The 16698-nt window shown below is 47.2% G+C and overlaps 1 protein-coding gene and 1 pseudogene across 2 annotated transcripts; both read left to right on the forward strand.

Moving 5' to 3' along the window:
- The first annotated feature begins 716 nt into the window (after nucleotides 1-716).
- Nucleotides 717-9958, forward strand: LOC148774245 (uncharacterized). The gene is made up of 3 exons (XM_088830379.1): nucleotides 717-960; nucleotides 3032-3158; nucleotides 4321-9958. The coding sequence occupies exons 1-3, from the start codon at nucleotides 946-948 to the stop codon at nucleotides 5787-5789; spliced, it is 1611 nt and encodes a 536-aa protein (XP_088686505.1). The 5' UTR covers nucleotides 717-945; the 3' UTR covers nucleotides 5790-9958.
- On the forward strand, nucleotides 8212-15381 carry LOC129546375 (uncharacterized; annotated as a pseudogene). The gene is made up of 3 exons (XR_016035854.1): nucleotides 8212-8244; nucleotides 10038-10164; nucleotides 11981-15381. The product of XR_016035854.1 is annotated as an uncharacterized LOC129546375 (transcript).
- Nucleotides 15382-16698: the final 1317 nt, after the last annotated feature.

Consider the following 16698-nt stretch of genomic DNA (forward strand, 5'->3'; position numbering starts at 1 on the left):
CTTTTCCAGTCATGTGGCCACTGTTGAGTTTTCCGTATTTACTGCCACATTGAGTACAGCACTTTAACAGTATCCTCTTAGGATTATAAATAGTTCAGCTGGAATTCCATCACTTCCACCTGCTTTGTTCTAGTGATGCTTCCTAAGGCCCACTTGACTTCACCCTCCAAGATGTCTGGCTCTAGGTGAGAGATCACACCATTGTGGTTATCTAGGTCATTAACATCTCTTTTGTATAGTTCCTCTGTGTATTCGTGCCACCTCTTCTTAACATCTTTTCTTAAGAGCCTGGGAACTCCGTTTCCCAGCGCGCCAGAGGGACGCTGGGCAACTCTGAGAGTTGATAGGCGTTGCGGCAGCGGAAACTACATTACCCAGAAGTCTCTACAGTGCGAGACGGCGTGCTACTGCTAAGTCACTTCAGTCGTGTCCGACTCTGTGCGACCCCATAGACGGCAGCCCACCAGGCTCCGCCATCCCTGGGACCTTCCAGGCAAGAACACTGGAGTGGGCCGCCACCTCCTTCTCCAATGTGCGAAAGTGAAAGTGAAGTCGCCCAGTCGTGTCCGACTAGTAGCGACCCCATGGACTGTAGCCCACCAGGCTCCTCTGTCCATGGGATTTTCTAGGCAAGAGTACTGGAGTGGCTTGCCATTGCCTTCTCCGTTAGGCTGAGCCAAAAATGCTTAAGAGAGCCTCGCATTCGTGCCTACGCATAGCCTGGGGGCGGGACTTCCGGCGTTTGCCTTGTAGTCTTTGAGCTGCTCACTTGCTTAGGGGTTCTCAGTCGCTTGGTGGGCACCGAGGAGACGGAGCGGAGAGCGATAGGAGAGGCGTTGGCCCCGCTGCCCAGTGGCGGCTGTGAAGCCGCCTGAGCCCGTAGTTGACGGCAGTGCCCTCGGTCCTTCCTCGCTCTTCCCACGACCGGCGACCGAAGCCGCGGCGATGACGCCGGCCCAGGTGGGTTCTCCGTCTCCCGGCCCACCCCGGCCTGACTCCATCCTCCGAGTCCCAGATCCGGACGGAGTGGCGGCCGCTCAGGTCCCTCCCTGTCAGCCATAGAGTCCAGAACTGAGGGCAGCTTTGTGAGGGGTCGCCCTTCAGCCAGTGGACAGGGGTGAGGGAGAGAGTTCCCTCGGGGGCGACGGTGCACGGCTTGCAGATGCTCACGAGTCCGGAGCATTGGGAAAACTTGGGGTTACTTTTTTCGGCGACAGAGGGGAACGAGCTGTCTCACCTGAAACGAAATCCTAAGCGGATGGGAACCGTGGAAGGTTGCGAAGGGAGTGAGGAAGACAGGACCTGCGATATTGTGATTTAGAAGCAATATAAATGTGTTCATTCGGATGGTCATAATGTATTTCCCTTGTGTATTTGGTCTTGATCCACAGTTGTAGACTCACAACTGCCAGGACACTTGGAATTTCCTAAGTGTTGAGAGTGATTGTGTCTTGTAATGTGAGTGAGCTGACTCGTGGAAGCACCTTAGGATGGGAGCTGATTACCAGGAGAACCAATTTTAGGATTAGAGGGCTGCCTGTTTCAGTCCCACCTCATGCCCCTTCAAGGAGAGGAGAGGGTCTGGACGTTGAATCTGGCTCCCATAGCCAATTATTATTATTATTATATAATATTTAAAAAATAGTTTTATATATTTTGGCAGTTTGGGGTCTTCCTTGCTGTCCACTGGGCTTTCTTTAGCGGGGGCGGGGCTGGGGGTGGGAACTACTGTTCCATGCTCAGTCTTCTCAACTGCAGTAGCTTCTCATATTGGGGAGTACAGGTTCTAGGGCTGTGCAGTACTGCCACACGTGGGCTCAGTAGTTGTGGTTCCCAGGCTCTAGAGTGCAGGCTCAGTACTTGTACCACACGGCCTTAGTTCCTCCGAGGCCTGTGGGATCTTCCCTGATCAGGGATAGAACCCGCGTTTCCCCCCACTGGTAGGCAGATTCATTACCAATGACCCACCAGGGAAGCCCCCCAAAACAATTATTGAATCAGTCCTGCCTGTATAATGAAACCATTAAAAAACCCCAAAAGGCCAGGGTTCGGAGAGCGTTCGGGTTGGGAAGATAGGGAGGAGCTGTTGAGGTGAAGCTCTCAGAGAATGTGGAAGCTCTCTTCCACCTGGCTGTTCTTGAGCTATGCGCTTTTATGCTGCTGCTGCTGCTAAGTCGCTTCAGTCGTGTCCGACTCTGTGCGACCCCATAGACGGCAGCCCACCAGGCCCACTGAAGTGACTTAGCAGCAGCAGCAGCAGCAGGCCATTAGAAATGAACATATTGAATTAGTTAAATTTATCCAGACACTTAATCGTTGGTTTGCATGATAATATACATTTACGTATTTGCTTACAATGTGAAATTTTACTTCTCACATCTTAAAACCTTAAAAGGTAGGAAAAACATACACCCAAATTTCAAAACTGTACCAATTCATTTGCACTGAAAGTGCACACAAAACCCTTGATTGTGTGGATGGTACCACTGACACATAGTGTGTACTGCTTATGTTTGATATCAGTCTCAGCCCTCTGAATTGAAACCATCCTTATTCCCATTTTGCAGATGGAGACACTGAGGCCCTTGTGCCTTCTAAAATACTGATTTGGTGTGTGAGAGTTCGATAAGGAGGTGGTTCAGACCACGGAGGGGTTCCCAGGTAGCTCAGTGTAAAAGAATCCACCTGCCAATGCAGGAGACACAAGAAACACAGGTTCAATACCTGGGGTGGGAAAATCCCCTGGAGGTGGGCACAGCAACCCACTCCAGTATTCCTGCCTGGAGAATTCCACGGACAGAGGAGCCTGGCAGGCTGCAGTCCATGGGGTCACAAAGAGTCAGACATGGCTGAGTGACTGAGCGCTCATACATGTTCGACCACAGACTCCAAATGGTAGGGGAGATATAAACATATTTGGTGGTTAGTTTGGCCCTGGAATTGGTGGATGAAGAGTAGACCAATACAAAATGGAAGGAAATATAGCACATGCAGCTGCTTATGGGGTGAACTGTCTTAATTTTTATTACAGGGCCTTGTGGTCTTTGAGGACGTGGCCATATATTTCTCCCAGGAGGAGTGGGGACTTCTTGATGAGGCTCAGAGACTCCTGTACTGTCAAGTGATGCTGCAGAACATTGCACTTTTGTCCTCCGTAGGTAAGGTCCCCCTGCCCACTGCAGCATCCTGGGCTGGGCTTTGCTCTTCATCACTTTCTAGGGGTGCCTCTGACCTTCCCACAATTGGTTCTCATTCTGTAGTTTGTTTTTTTGTTTCATTTATGGTTTCCTCTGTTGTGAAAAAGCTTGTAAATTTGAATAGGTCCCATTTCTTGATTTTTGTTTTTATTTCTGTTGCATTGGGAGACTAACCTAAGAAAACATTGGTCTGATTTATGTCAGAGAATGTTTTGCCTATGTTCTCTTCTAGAAGTTTTATGGTGTCATGACTTATGTTTAAGTCTTTAACCCATTTTGAGTTAGTTTCATGTCTGGTGAGAGGGAGCGTTCTACTTCATTGATCTACCACTAGATTGTTTAGACCCTCCTTTGAAGTCCTTGTAGCAATCATTTTAGAGTGTGGGATTTCATACAGTGGGCCCCATCCCTCTCCCAGTCTTTTCTCTTTGAGTGGTTTCTTCAGGCACAGGTGGTTGCTTACCCTGACGTTATTTCCTATTGGGTGCCTGACAGGGTGGACATTATTTCCGTAAGGTCAGGAGAGGCTCAAGAGCACATGGCCCTGGTATGTGGGGGTGAGGAAATGGTGAGACGTCAGAGCTGGGGTCCTGTCACACCGGGCACGTGTCCTATATCCAGCAGTGTGTGGTGCCAGAGTCCACACCTCACTTCCTCCTTTTCTTCCCCATTGATTTTTTTGACTCTTCACTTCTGGCCCTGGCTCTCACCCATTCCTCTCCACTGCTCCTTTTGCAGTGTTCTCAACAAAACCTCCATTTAAAGTGGTGAAACATGTGCATGCATCCTTAAATACTCCTTGTAGTCCAGTTGCCATGTTGCATTTAGAAATTTGGGGTCTGGACAGAGCCTTCTACTCATTGCTCACCAGTTACCAGTAGCCAGGCCTTGTTGAAGGGAGTTGTAGACCTTCCTCCCCTCCCTGCACCATATCCCTTCCTCCTGTCCTGACCTGTCAGTTGTCTGGGCTCTGCCCTCAGACGAGCCTCCCAGGCTCCACTGTGCACCCCAGGCCTTCCTCACATGGGCTCTAGTCCTAGACCTCTGCAATCCCACAGACTTATCGCTGGGCCAGTCTGAGACACACTGATGGGACCACCTTTATCGGCATCTCTCCTTCCAGGTTGTCGGCATGGCACCCAGGATGAGGTGGCCCTTTCAGAGCAGCATGATGTGTCTGCAAGGTCACAGGTCAAGACTCCAAAGCCAGGCCCATACATCCAGAAGCCTCACCCCTGTAAGATTTGTGGTCCACTCTTGAAAGACACTTTGTGCCTGGCTGGGCACGGTGGGACACAGCCTCAGCAGGAGGTGTCCACATGTGGGGAGAGTCCTTCCCAGCATCCAAAGGAGCCACATCAAAGGAGACTCCCTGGATGGGGTGAGGGGAAGACTTTCTGTGTGAAGAATGACAGTGTTCATCTGACGGATCAGACCTGGCCATGTCGGGTGAGAGGGCAGGAATTCCTAGCCCTATCTAGCATTCTCCAGCACCAGGCCCCTCACACAGAAGGGAAACCGCACAGCAACATGGAGGGCAGGGCAGCCTCTGAAAGTGGACAGAATGATGATAAGCGCAGTGAATGTGGGAAGACCTTTAGCCAAGAACATACAATTGTTGAGCACCAGAAAAACCTTTGCTGTGAAAGTGGGAAGACCTTCATCAGAAGATTCCACCTGGTTCAGCAGCAGAAAACCGACACTGAGACAAGACTCTCTGAGAAGCTTGGATGTCGCAGGTTCTCTGCACAAAAGTCTGGCTTCACTGCACACCATAGAGTTCACACTAGGTCAGTGCCTTATGAGTGCAGCCAGTGTGGGAAGTGCGTTAAGGACAGCTTCACACTCACTGTTCATCAGAGAGTTCACACAGGAGAAAAGCCATTTAAATGCAGTGAATGTGGGAAATTCTTTAGGTACAGCTTCACGCTCAAACGACATCAGGGAATTCACATTGGAGAAAAACCATATGAGTGCAGTGTGTGCAAGAAATTTTTTGTAGATAGCTCCAGGCTCATTATTCATCAGAGAGTTCACACTCGGGGGAGGCGTTCTGAATGCAGCAAATGTGGGAAATTCTTTAGGTACCACTTCACACTTGAGAGGCATCAGAAAGCACACATTGGAGAAAGGCCTTATGAGTGCAGCGTATGTGGGAAACTCTTTAGGCATAACTCAAATCACATCAGGCATCGGAGAAATCACACCGGAGAAAGACCTTATGAGTGCAGTGTATGTGGTAGACTCTTCAGTCAAAACTCCCACCTCATTCGGCACCAAAACATCCACACCAAAGAAAAAACTTATGAATGTAGCAAATGTGGGAAATTCTTTATGGACAGCTCCACCCTCATTATTCATCAGAGAGTCCACACTGGAGAAAAGCCTTATGAGTGCAGAGAATGTGGGAAACTCTTTAGGTACAACTCCAGCCTCATTAAACATCGGAGAGTTCACACTGGGGAAAGGCCTTATGAATGTGTCAGCTGTGGGAGAGGCTTTAGCCAAAACTCCCACCTCCTTCGACACCAAGAAGTTCACACTAAAGAGTATTGCAAACAGGGGAAGACTTCAGAACAAAGTCTGGTCTGATTTAGCACTGAGATGGACTGCTATCTAGGTGTTTAAATTTTTTTTAATTGTTGTGAAGTACATGTAACATAGAATTTACAGTCAACCATATTTAAGTGTAAGTTCAGTAGTAATAATACTTTCATATTGTGCACAAATATTCAAAAGTCTTTTCATCTTATAAAACTAAACCCCTTAGACAGCCACTCTTCGTCCTTCCTCTTATTGACTGACAACAACTATTCTGCTTTCCGTGTATGAATTGTTCTCACTGGGTAACTTATATAAGAGTAATCAAGTTATTCTTCTTTTGTGGCTGGCTTATTTAACTGAGCATAATGTTCTTAGGGTTCCATGTTCTGCTGCTGCTGCTAAGTCACTTCAGTCATGTCCGACTCTGTGTGACCCCACAGATGGAAGCCCACCAGGCTCCCCTGTCCCTGGGATTCTCCAGGCAAGAACACTGGAGTGGGTTGCCATTTCCTTCCTCCAATGTGTGAAAGTGGAAAGTGAAAAGTGAAAGCGAAGTCGCTCAGTCGCGTCCGACCCTTAGCGACCCCATGGACTGCAGCCTACCAGGCTCTTCCATCCATGGGATTTTCTAGGCAAGAGTACTGGAGTGGCTTGCCATTGCCTTCTCCTTCCATGTTCTAGCATGTGTCAGAATTTCATTCCTTTTTTGAGTAATGCTCCATCTTTTGTACATCCTACTTTTTCTGTTTCCTTTCATCATTGGGCACTTGAGTTGCTTTCCCTATTTGGCCGTTGTACGTAATTCTGTTATAAATATGATGGCATAAATATGTCTTTGAGGCCCTGCTTTCAGTCCTTTTAAGGTATATTCCCAGACAGAGTTTTCATATAGTAATTCAATATTTACAGTTTTTGAGGAACTGAGGGGCTGTTTTCCATGGTAGCTGGACTGTTTTACATTGATGCAGCTTGAGGTTTCCAATTTCTCTACACTGTCAGCAATGTTTTTATATTCTTCTCGTTTTATTTTTTTATAGCACTATCCTAAGGGACACGAGGTGATATTTCATTGTGATTTTGATTTGCATTTAATGATGTTGAACAGTTTTTCATCTGCTTGTTGGCTGTTTGTATTAGTCCTTTGAGAAAATGTCTCTTCCGATTCATTGCCCATTTTTTAATGTGGTTATTATGGTCATTGTTATTGTTATTTAGATGTTGGAGTTCTTTATATATTCTGTGTATTAACTTGTTATTAAATAGTTTGTCCCTTACCTGGACCTGGGACCCAGTGAACTACTTTACCCAGAAGGCACTGCGCCGCACCTGTCACAGGATCTCTGAAGACTCAGGCACTTCCGTTCTGGAGGACAGATGTCTGGGCGGGTCTGTCGGTGTGCACCTCGGGTGACATTTTGTAAATACGGATGTGTTTACTTGGTGGGGAGCTTGGAAACGCTGGACCAGCCCGATATCTGGGAGGTGGGAAGCCTGCCCTTTCTGCTTCTCTGAGGCGGGAATGAGGCAATCTCACTCCACGTGCCCATTCTGCAGCAATAAAGCTTCAACTGCAGAATGATTTTATTAATATAGAGACTCGTTTGGAGGTTTGGAGACCGTTTTTCTCCATTCCCCTACTGATCAAAAGGCCAGGCACTGCTACAATAAAATTTAAGTCTCTTCTTTTTTAACCCTTCGATTTTGAAGAATTTCCAATTCTTAAGGATACACTCCAAAGGCGCTTCTTCTGGCTTAGAAAGGGATCTGCCCATGTTGAATAACCTGCAACTGAGAACTGAGGGTCACAGTGTTGTCACAGGTCACCATGGAAATAGGGGCGCGTTGCTTTTACCAGGAGGTCTGGCGCTTCAGGACAGTTTCTTCCCGACCTTTCCGCCTCCATCCGCTTCTGAAGCTATCAGGGAGAACCAGAAACGTGCCCTTTCCCTGGGTGGATGGGGTGCATAAACTCCTTTACCTAGAGTTCTCTGCCCAGCGCATGGCTCTGTGCCAGTGGCCGCCTAGAAGATGGGCGTTTCCGGAAGCCCTTGCAAGCAGAGGAGGGCTTTCTGGCGTCGCGGTTGTGATTTCTATTGCTGGCACCCGGGATTCTGGAGTGTCAGTGTAGGCTGGGAGTCCTCAATGGCGTCCGCATTTGGGGAGGCTCTGGAGAGGCGAACAGGGGACAGAAAAAAAGATGGGGCTTTCGTCTGCTTGGTTATTACGAACCGTGGTTGCTGTCGTGGGACGGGCCGCCTATCGCAGAGCTGTCGCCTGGGGCTGCGCTCCTTTGGAGGCCTTCGCAACCGCCCTGTGTCCTCGCCCGCTTCCAGAGGCCGCATCCTAAGTTGCGCCTTTTGACCAGGAGGAGATTGGGGCTCGCAGCTCGACCGTCCCCTCGGGCCCGCCACACCCAGGGGAGTGTGCGGGTTGCGCCGGGTTTTCAACCCGGTTCTGCTCACAGGACCCCATGGCGGCTCCCGCGCTTATGGACCGGGCTTAGGTGAGTGGAGAGTCCTCAAGCTTTCCTGACTCAGGTGTGGGGATGTTGTGTTCTCAGGCTTTCCGAACTTGGCCTTCGTCGCTCCCTTCTGTTGAGCATGAAGGCGGTGAAGGGCGGTCAGTGATGGTGAACATGTGGCAAGGAACCCCTTCCTAGTGTTGACGGGAGGAGGTGCGAAATGGTTTCCAAGGCTTAGAAGCCACAGGTACAAATACTTGGAGGTGAGGATGAATTAGGCACGTTCTGGAAATGGCAGGTCTCTACGGTTATGTGTGCCGAGAACAGAGAGCAGGCAGTCAGGAGTCCGAACTGGTACGGCAGCCTGGGGAGCTGGACCTCTGTTCTGACGGTGATGGGAACTACAGAAGGTTTATAACAGAGAAGGGAGGTGATCTGACGTCGGTGTTGACAGGCTCCCTCTAAGTAGAGTGGAAAGATTGGGGAAGCCTGAGGGTGGCAGGGAGACCAGGCAGAATTGACTGCAATAGCCCAGGTGTGTTGGTGGTGGGGCGTTAGAGAAGTGTATGGATTTTGTATGTTTTTAAACTGGGGCCGGTGGAGATTTTGGGATGAGAAGTAGTGATGTTTTGGGACTCTTCACCTGTCCCTCCCTCTGTGCTTGAGTCTGGGGGCCTTACAGAAGGAGTCCTTTTCTAGCCCAACACCCTGAATCTAAGCCCAGAGTTATATGAAGAGGTTCCTGCTTTGGGCAGCCAGTAGGAAGAGGAGTGGAAGGGTGTATTAGACTCAGGAAGAGCTTGCACAAGTGCTTGAGAGGTTAAGATTGAGTTGTGAGTCATCAGTGAACCACAGGTCTTAATTCTGTCTGTTGAGAAAGGGCCGGAAGTTGGGCAACAATAGCAGGCTGAGGAGCTGTTTTGAAGGTGATGAAAGACATGAGCTTCTGGGCTGCCTCAGTGGTAAAGAGTCCGCCTGCAGTGTAGAAGATGCAAGAGACACGGGTTTGATCCTTGGGTCAGGAGGATCCCCTGGAGAAGGGAATGGCAACCCATTCCCGTAGTCTTGCCTGGGAAATCCCATAGACAGAGAAACCAGGTGGGCTGCAGTCCTTGGGGTCCCAAAGAGGCAGACACGACTAAATGAACATGTAGCATGCACAAAAGACATGGCAGATTTGGAAGAGAAGAGAGATGCTCTGAATCAAAACAGGCTCCCTCTGGCTGCTGTCTGGTTGAAAATGGAGTGTGGGCGTGAGGGAGAAGGCTACTGCAGTGGTCCACAGAAGTGTTGATGGTGGCAAAGAAAGTCTCAACTGGGCACTGAGGACTGAGTGTCTTGCTCAGGCACTGGGGTGGCAGTGGAGCCTGTCATAAATACAAATGAGTTCTTCCTGGACACTGTGCAGAGTGGCTTCAGGGGTGGGGTGTGCCTTGAAAGTGTGGACTGGAAAGCTTTTAGTCTTAATGGAGGGGGACCCCAGATATGAGGAAGGTGTGCTTCAGAGTGATGTACATGGTGGGAGGAGCATGGACTGATGGCCTTAAAGTTGTTTCTGGGAGGCATGGTCAGGAGGATGCCAGCGGGAGAGTGTTTGGTGCCCTTTCTGCTGGACCCGTGGTTTACATAGTCTCTTTCTGCCCACCTGCCTGATTTTGCTCTGGGCTGCACACAGTGATCAGAGGGACAGGAGAGGGCAGCCAGGAGTGGTATCATGGCCAAGTATCGCCTCTGAGTTGGGAGGCTGGGGAGCAGAGGAGCCAGGGGGTGGGAGGTGAGTGGGGGGACCTAGGGAGTCCTGTTGTCTGTGGGCTCAGCTGTCCCCATTGTGGCAGGGCGGTGTGACCTTTGAGGATGTGTTCGTGTACTTCTCCTGGGAGGAGTGGGAGCTGCTGGAGGAAGCTCTGAGACTCCTGTACTGTGATGTGATGCTGGAGAACTTCGCACATGTGGCTGCCTTGGGTAAGTCCCTGTTTCAGTTACCTATTGGTACATGTCAGACTACTCCAAAAGTGAGTGACGTAAAACAATAAAAAGGCCTTATGTAAGTTTCAGTGTGTCAGGAACTCGTCACAGCTCACCCGGTGCTTTTGGCTCAGGGTCTGTCATGAGGCTTCAGTCAAGCTCCCAGCCAAACTGTTCTCATCTGACGGCCATTCTCGGGAGGATCTCACTCACAAACTCACTCATGTTTAGTGTTTCCAAGAGGTCATTTCTTGTGGCTTGTTGGGCTGTAAGGCTGTTGGTCAGAGGCCCCCTGGCTTCCTTGTCACCATAGCCTTTCTGTAGTGCATCTCACATCAGGGAAGGAACCTTCTCTCTGAGCAGAGAGAATGTCCAGGACAGTAGCTTGGTTTTTTCTAACCTGACCTGGAAACAGTGATCCTATCATTTTTCCCTGTTCTGTTCTTAGAAATGGGTTAGTCAGTGCAGGCTCCGGTCAAGGGAAGTGGCTCATGCAAGGGCAAGAACACTGGGCAACAGGTCTTCCTGGGGCCATTGGAGAGGCTGCTTGCCACGGGCCCACACGCCTGCTGCAGTGTCCTTGGGTTCGGTTTTTCCCTGGTGCCCTGGGGGCAGCTCTTCATGTCCTGCCAAATCGGGCTCTTCCCCCTCCTGTCTTGGTTCCCAGGGTAGGGGCTGTGGATGCCCAGGGCTGTGTGTAGTGTCCCCTTGCTAAGCAGTCCCGACACCTGCTGCCCAAAGCCTTTCCGGATAAGATTAGGAGTTCAGGGCTCTTGAGCTAGCTTCACAGATTCTTCCTGGCTTGGGCCATGTTGTGTCTATGTTCTGCCCCTATCCTCTGGCTGACAGTTCTCGGGGACTGACTTTGCCAGAAATTGTAGCTGTTGACATGTCACTGCTTGTGGAGGGCATAGGGGTGTTCTGCCAAATCCTCCTTTGTGTTTTTTTTTTTTTCTTTTTTATTTTAACCTTTTCTTCTCTCTGAGATGGGTCTATCTGGGCCACTCACCTGTGCTGTTTGTGGGTTTTGTTTTTTTTTTTTTTTTTTTTACAACTTCCACCTTCCAGATCCCACGTAGTTGCCCAGTGGCAGAGAGGCAGAAAGCCCCAGGTGCCTGTGGGTGGACCTGTCTCTAGCCACACTGACAGCCCAGAGCAGTCCTGCCCTGCCGCACAGGAGCTGAGAGAGAGCCATCTGAGGGTTGGGCTCACATCATCTGTCAGCCTGCTTTGTATTCACCAGTGTTTTCTTGCCAAGGCCCATAGCAGTACCTCACTTCTCCTTTTCCTCACCATTCTTGGCACTTGACGTTTTTCTTCTGTCTTCCTTCCCTTTGCTGTTTTCCCACCTCTCTGGCCTCCATGCCTGTCACTCACTCTCCTCTGCTCACCCCACAATGCTCTGCAACATTGGCTGCATTAATGTGTCATGAGCTGTGTACATATCCGTATGTAGTCCTGAAGAGCCAGCTATTTACTTGCAATCAGATTTTCCTGGGCCTGGACAGAGCCTTCTGGCAGATGAGCCAAGCTCACCTGACACCAACAGCTGAGACCTTGTTTAAACCCTTCTTAGAGGGGTGAGTTGGAGACCTCGTCTCTGTCCGCCATCATTGTGTCTTTACCCATCATTGGAAGTCCTCCATACCTTCCAAGGCCCAGGACTGACAATGGGTCCTTCCTCACTGATCCTGGCCCCCTCATCCTGCCGCCCGTGGACTCACTCATTGGTGTGTCATACACTTGGAGGTGATGGACTTGCTGCTTCTTATTGAAGTCAGCATGTCCTTCACTAGCAGTTCTTTGCCTTCAGGTTGTTGGTGTGAAGCAGACAATGAGGAGGCCCCTTCTGAGCAGAGTGTTTCTGTAGAATTAGTGCCAGAGTTCAGGACTGTTGGGTCCTGTCCACTTATCCAGAAAGCTCACCCATGTGAGACAGGTGACCTGCTCTTGAAAGGCATTTTAACACCTGAATGAACACCAGGGGTTGTGCCCTGCACTGAACCTGGACACATGTGACCACTATGGACGAGGATTCCTGTTGAGTGAAAACTTTCATCAGCATCAGAAACCACATGGTGGTAAGAATCCTGTCAGTAAAGATGATGATGTGGCCTCACGTATGAAGAGCTGTGCTGTCCATGAGTTAAGGAGACCTTTTACTTGCAGGGGGCAGTAATGGACGTGCTGGATAACTCTGGCCTCTTCCAGCACCAAAGCATTCACAGTGGACTGAGTCCACAGAGAACAGCTGAGTTCATGGAATCTTTTCACAGTAGTCTAGTCTTGGGCGACACCAGGGAGACAGTGATGAACTGATGCTTTTCAATTGCACTGACAGTGAGAAAGCCTTCCTGAATGCTTTCACTCTCCTCAACAACCAGATAACTCAGGCTGAAGTGCGAGCCTTTAGGTGCTTATTGTGTGGAAATCTGTCCAAGGAGAAATCCGCTTTTATTCATCACAGAAAACTTCATGGTGGGGAAACATCACATGTGTGTAAGGAGTGTGGACAGACCTTCATTCAACTGTCTCACCTAAAAACCCACCAGAAATTTCACACTGGCAAAAGATAATATATGTGCAGTGAATGTGGAGAAGCTTACAACAGAAGCTTGCACCTTGTTCAGAACCAGAGAACTCATACCGGAGAAAGACCTTATGAGTGCAGTGAATGCAGAAAAACCTTTAGTTGTAAAAGCACACCTGTTCAGCACCAGAGTGTTCACACTGGCAAAAGGTCTTATGACTGCACTGAATATGGAAAAGCCTACAGCAGAAGCTCCCACCTTGTGCAGCACCAGAGAATTCACACAGGGAAAAGGCCTTATGAGTGCAGTGAACGTGGAAAATTCTTTAGCCAAAGCTCTCACTTTATTGAGCACTGGAGAAGTCACACCGGGGCGAGGCCTTATGAGTGCATTGAATGTGGAAAAATCTTTAGCCGTAACTCCAGCCTCATTAAAAATAGGAGAGTCTACACAGGAGCAAAGTCTTATGTGTGTGGCAAATGTGGGAAGGCTTTTGGCTACAAAGACACACTTGATCAGCACCAGATAATGCACACTGGATCACGGCCTTATGAGAGAAGGGAGTATGGGAAGGCCTTCAGCTGTAAACACATGCTTGTGCAGCACTGGAAAATCCACACTGGAGAAAGGCCCAATGACTGTAATGACTGTAGAAAACTCTTTATCCATAGCTCCAACCTCATTGTGCACCAGAGAATTCATGCTGGAGCAAGACCTTATGAATGCAGTGAATGTGGGAAATGCTTTAGCCACAATTCCAGCCTCATTCTACACCAGAGAGTTCACAGTGGAGCAAGGCCTTATGTGTGTAGTGAATGTGGAAAAGCTTACATTATTAGCTCCCACCTTGTTCAACACAAGAAAGTTCACACTGGAGCGAGACCTTATGAGTGCAGTGAATGCGGGAAATTCTTTAGCCGCAACTCTAGCCTCATTCTACACCAGAGAGTTCACACTGGAGAAAAGCCTTACGTGTGCAGTGAATGTGGGAAGGCCTATAGCAGAAGCTCCCATCTTGTTCGGCACCAGAAAGCTCACCCTGGAGAAGGACCTCATGAATGCAAGTTTTGGTGACCCTTTAGCTGTGTCTCTTAAACTTGTTTAACACCCAGAAACTTCAACTGGAGAAAGGCCTTATGAATAGAGTCAATGCACTGTGTCCCTGTTGAAGATTATAGGACTCACACCAGCAAAGGTGGGAATCATCTTTGGTACAGAGACACTGAGATAATGCAGTGGGGATGACTGAGGCTTGTGAGAGGATGAGTGTCTGTTCTTAAGGCAGTATCTCTATATGTCCCTGTGATTTTGGCTCTATGGCATGAAAGTATACAGAAATTCTCAGGGCCTTCACACCTGAGTCTCCTGTGGCTGACACACTGTCTCAGTAAATAAAGGTTTGTGGATTCCTGTACCTCCCTGGGCTGTTTACAGTCTGGCCATCACTGCACAGGCAGGAACCCCAGCAGTGACAGAAGAGAGATCCAGGGCTCGGGCTTCTCTGACCAGCCAGCATTCCTAGTGACTGAAGTGGACGTGGACTTCATTGCTCTGCAGTTTTTGCTGATCCTGAGTCAGAGCTTATGCTCCTAAGTTGTGTGGAGAGGGATATAGTAGAACCACAACAGTTGGCAGATGGGACTTTCCAAGAATGGTAAATGTGGATATTTATGGGGAATATTTAGTTCTTAACATCTTTCTTGAGGTATGGTGACATGAAATAAATATATGTAAAATATAAAATGTGTTATGTTTCAGCATGTGTATATACTGATGAGACCAGACATCGAGATAATGGAGATATCCAACACAGCCAAGACATTCCTTGTGTCTCTTTATAATGTTTCTTGCCCAGTTCTTTCTAATCCCCTTTTCCACAATTCACTAGCAAGCATTTTATAGTATTTTATATAAACAAAATCATGTGATATATACTTTCTGGCGAGTGGGAACTCTGACTTTTTTCACCAGCCATAACTATTTTGAGATTGATCCATTTTGCTGCATGTATCAATTATTCATTTCTATTGTTGAGTATTTATCCATTGTATCGATATACCACAATTGTCTTTTATCCATTTGCCAGTTAGCGGATATTTGGGTTGTTTCCAGTTTTGTGCTGTCACGGATAAAACTGTTGTGATGATTTGTGTATAAATTATCACTGAATCACCTTCCATTATATGGATGTACCACAGTTTATCCATTCACTGAGGGATATCTTGATTGCTTCCAAGTTTTGGCACTATTACTAAACCTGCATTATGCATTGTTTTGTGTGGGTACACATTTTCAGTTCATTTGGGTTCAAGCCTCAGAGCATGATTTGCTGGGTAACAGAGTAAGAGAATAGTTTTAAAAAAAACCGCCTTCTAAAGTAGCTGTATCATATAGCACTCCCACCAACAGTAGGTGAGAGTTCCTGTTGCTCCATGTTCTTGTCAGTATTTGATGTCAGTGTTTTGGTTTTTGCCATTCAAGTTGGTATGTAGTAATAGTATATTGTTGTTTCTTTCATTTGCAATTCTTTAATGACATATGATGAATATCTTCATATTCTTTTAACAGTGTCTTTTGCTGAACAGAAATTTTAAACTTTAGTCAAGTCCAAATTAGTGTTTCTTTCATAGATTATATTTCTGGTGTTGTGTCTAACACATCATTGCCTAACCCAAGGTCTGTGTCCCCTACATTATCATCTATCTACATGTTTTACTGTTTTGTATTTAGGCTCATTATCCATTTTGAGAAAATATTTGTAAAAGGTGTGAGGTCTGTGTCTGGATCACTTTTTTTTTTTTCTGTGCTGTGCAGCTTATAGGATCTTAGTTCCCAAACCAGGGATTTTAACCCATGTCTCCTCCAGTGGAAGCAGGGAGTCCTAACCACTGGATCATGTTTTAAAGCCCCATTTATTGAAAAGTCTATCCTTTCTCCATTCCTTTGCCTTTGCTCCCTTTTTAAAGATCAGTTTACTGTATTAGTGTGGATCTATTTCTGTGGTTTCTGTTCCAGTTTTTTCCACTTAGTGAGATAATCATCATGTGGCTGAGGTTTTTTTTTTTTCCTTGTTGTCTTTTATTTAAATGGTGCATGTGTGGTAAGTCGCTTCAGTCATGTCAACTCTGTACAACCTGTGGACTGTAGCCTGCCAGACTCCTCTGTCCATGGGAACTAATCTTGCATTTCCTGCAAGAAATCCCACATGATCATCTTGTATAATCCATTGTCTATATTGCTGAGTCAGTTTTCTGATATTTTGTTAATGTATTTTATAGACAGATGAATGGTAATGGGTTTATAGATCTGTTTTTCTCCAGCTTTGGTATCAGAGTAATTCTGATGTCAAAGAACAATTGTTTCCTCCTCCTTTATTTTCTGGGAGTTTTGAAGGATGAGTAATACTTCTTTTTTAAATGCTTGCTGGAATTCCTTAGTGAAGGCACCTAAGCCTAGAATTTTCTTGTGGGAAGACTTTCAATAAAAATACAGTCAAGTAATTTTTTCAATTTTGTTCTCTTGAACAGCTTTGGAGTATAGTTGATTAGGAACATTCTGTTAGTTTCAGGTGGACAGCAGAATGATTTTGTTATACATATACATGTATGTATTTTTCAAATTCTTTTTCCGTCTAGGTTATTGCAGTGTTCTGAACAGAGTTCCCTGTGCTATATATAGTAGGTCCTTGTAGGTTGTCTATTTTAAATACAGCACTGTGTACGTGTCAATCAACTCAGTAATCTCTCGCATCCCTCCACCACCACCCAAGTTTGTTCTCTTAAGTTTGTGCATCTGTTTTTGTTTTGTTAATGTTTGTGTTTTATTTTTAATCATTCCCTTATGATACCTTCAATTTCTCTAGTCAGTAGTGTCTTCACTCTTGGTTTTCTTGTCTTTTCAGTCAGCCTACAGTTTTGTCAACTTTGAATGAACCAACATTTTTCTTCATTGATTTTTAAAAAGTTTTTTTTCAATATTTGGTTCTAATTTTATCATTTCC

This window comes from Moschus berezovskii, chromosome 22 (assembly GCF_049115385.1).
Source record: "Moschus berezovskii isolate FMDL1 chromosome 22, NW_MosBer_1.0, whole genome shotgun sequence".
Taxonomy (NCBI): Eukaryota; Metazoa; Chordata; class Mammalia; order Artiodactyla; family Moschidae; genus Moschus; species Moschus berezovskii.

What these genes read in the sequence shown, in the direction of transcription:
- LOC148774245 (XM_088830379.1), top strand. An exon ending in TGCACTTTTGTCCTCCGTAG is followed by an intron (nt 3,159 to 4,320) that starts GTAAGGTCCCCC and finishes CTCTCCTTCCAG; the next exon opens with GTTGTCGGCATGGCACCCAG.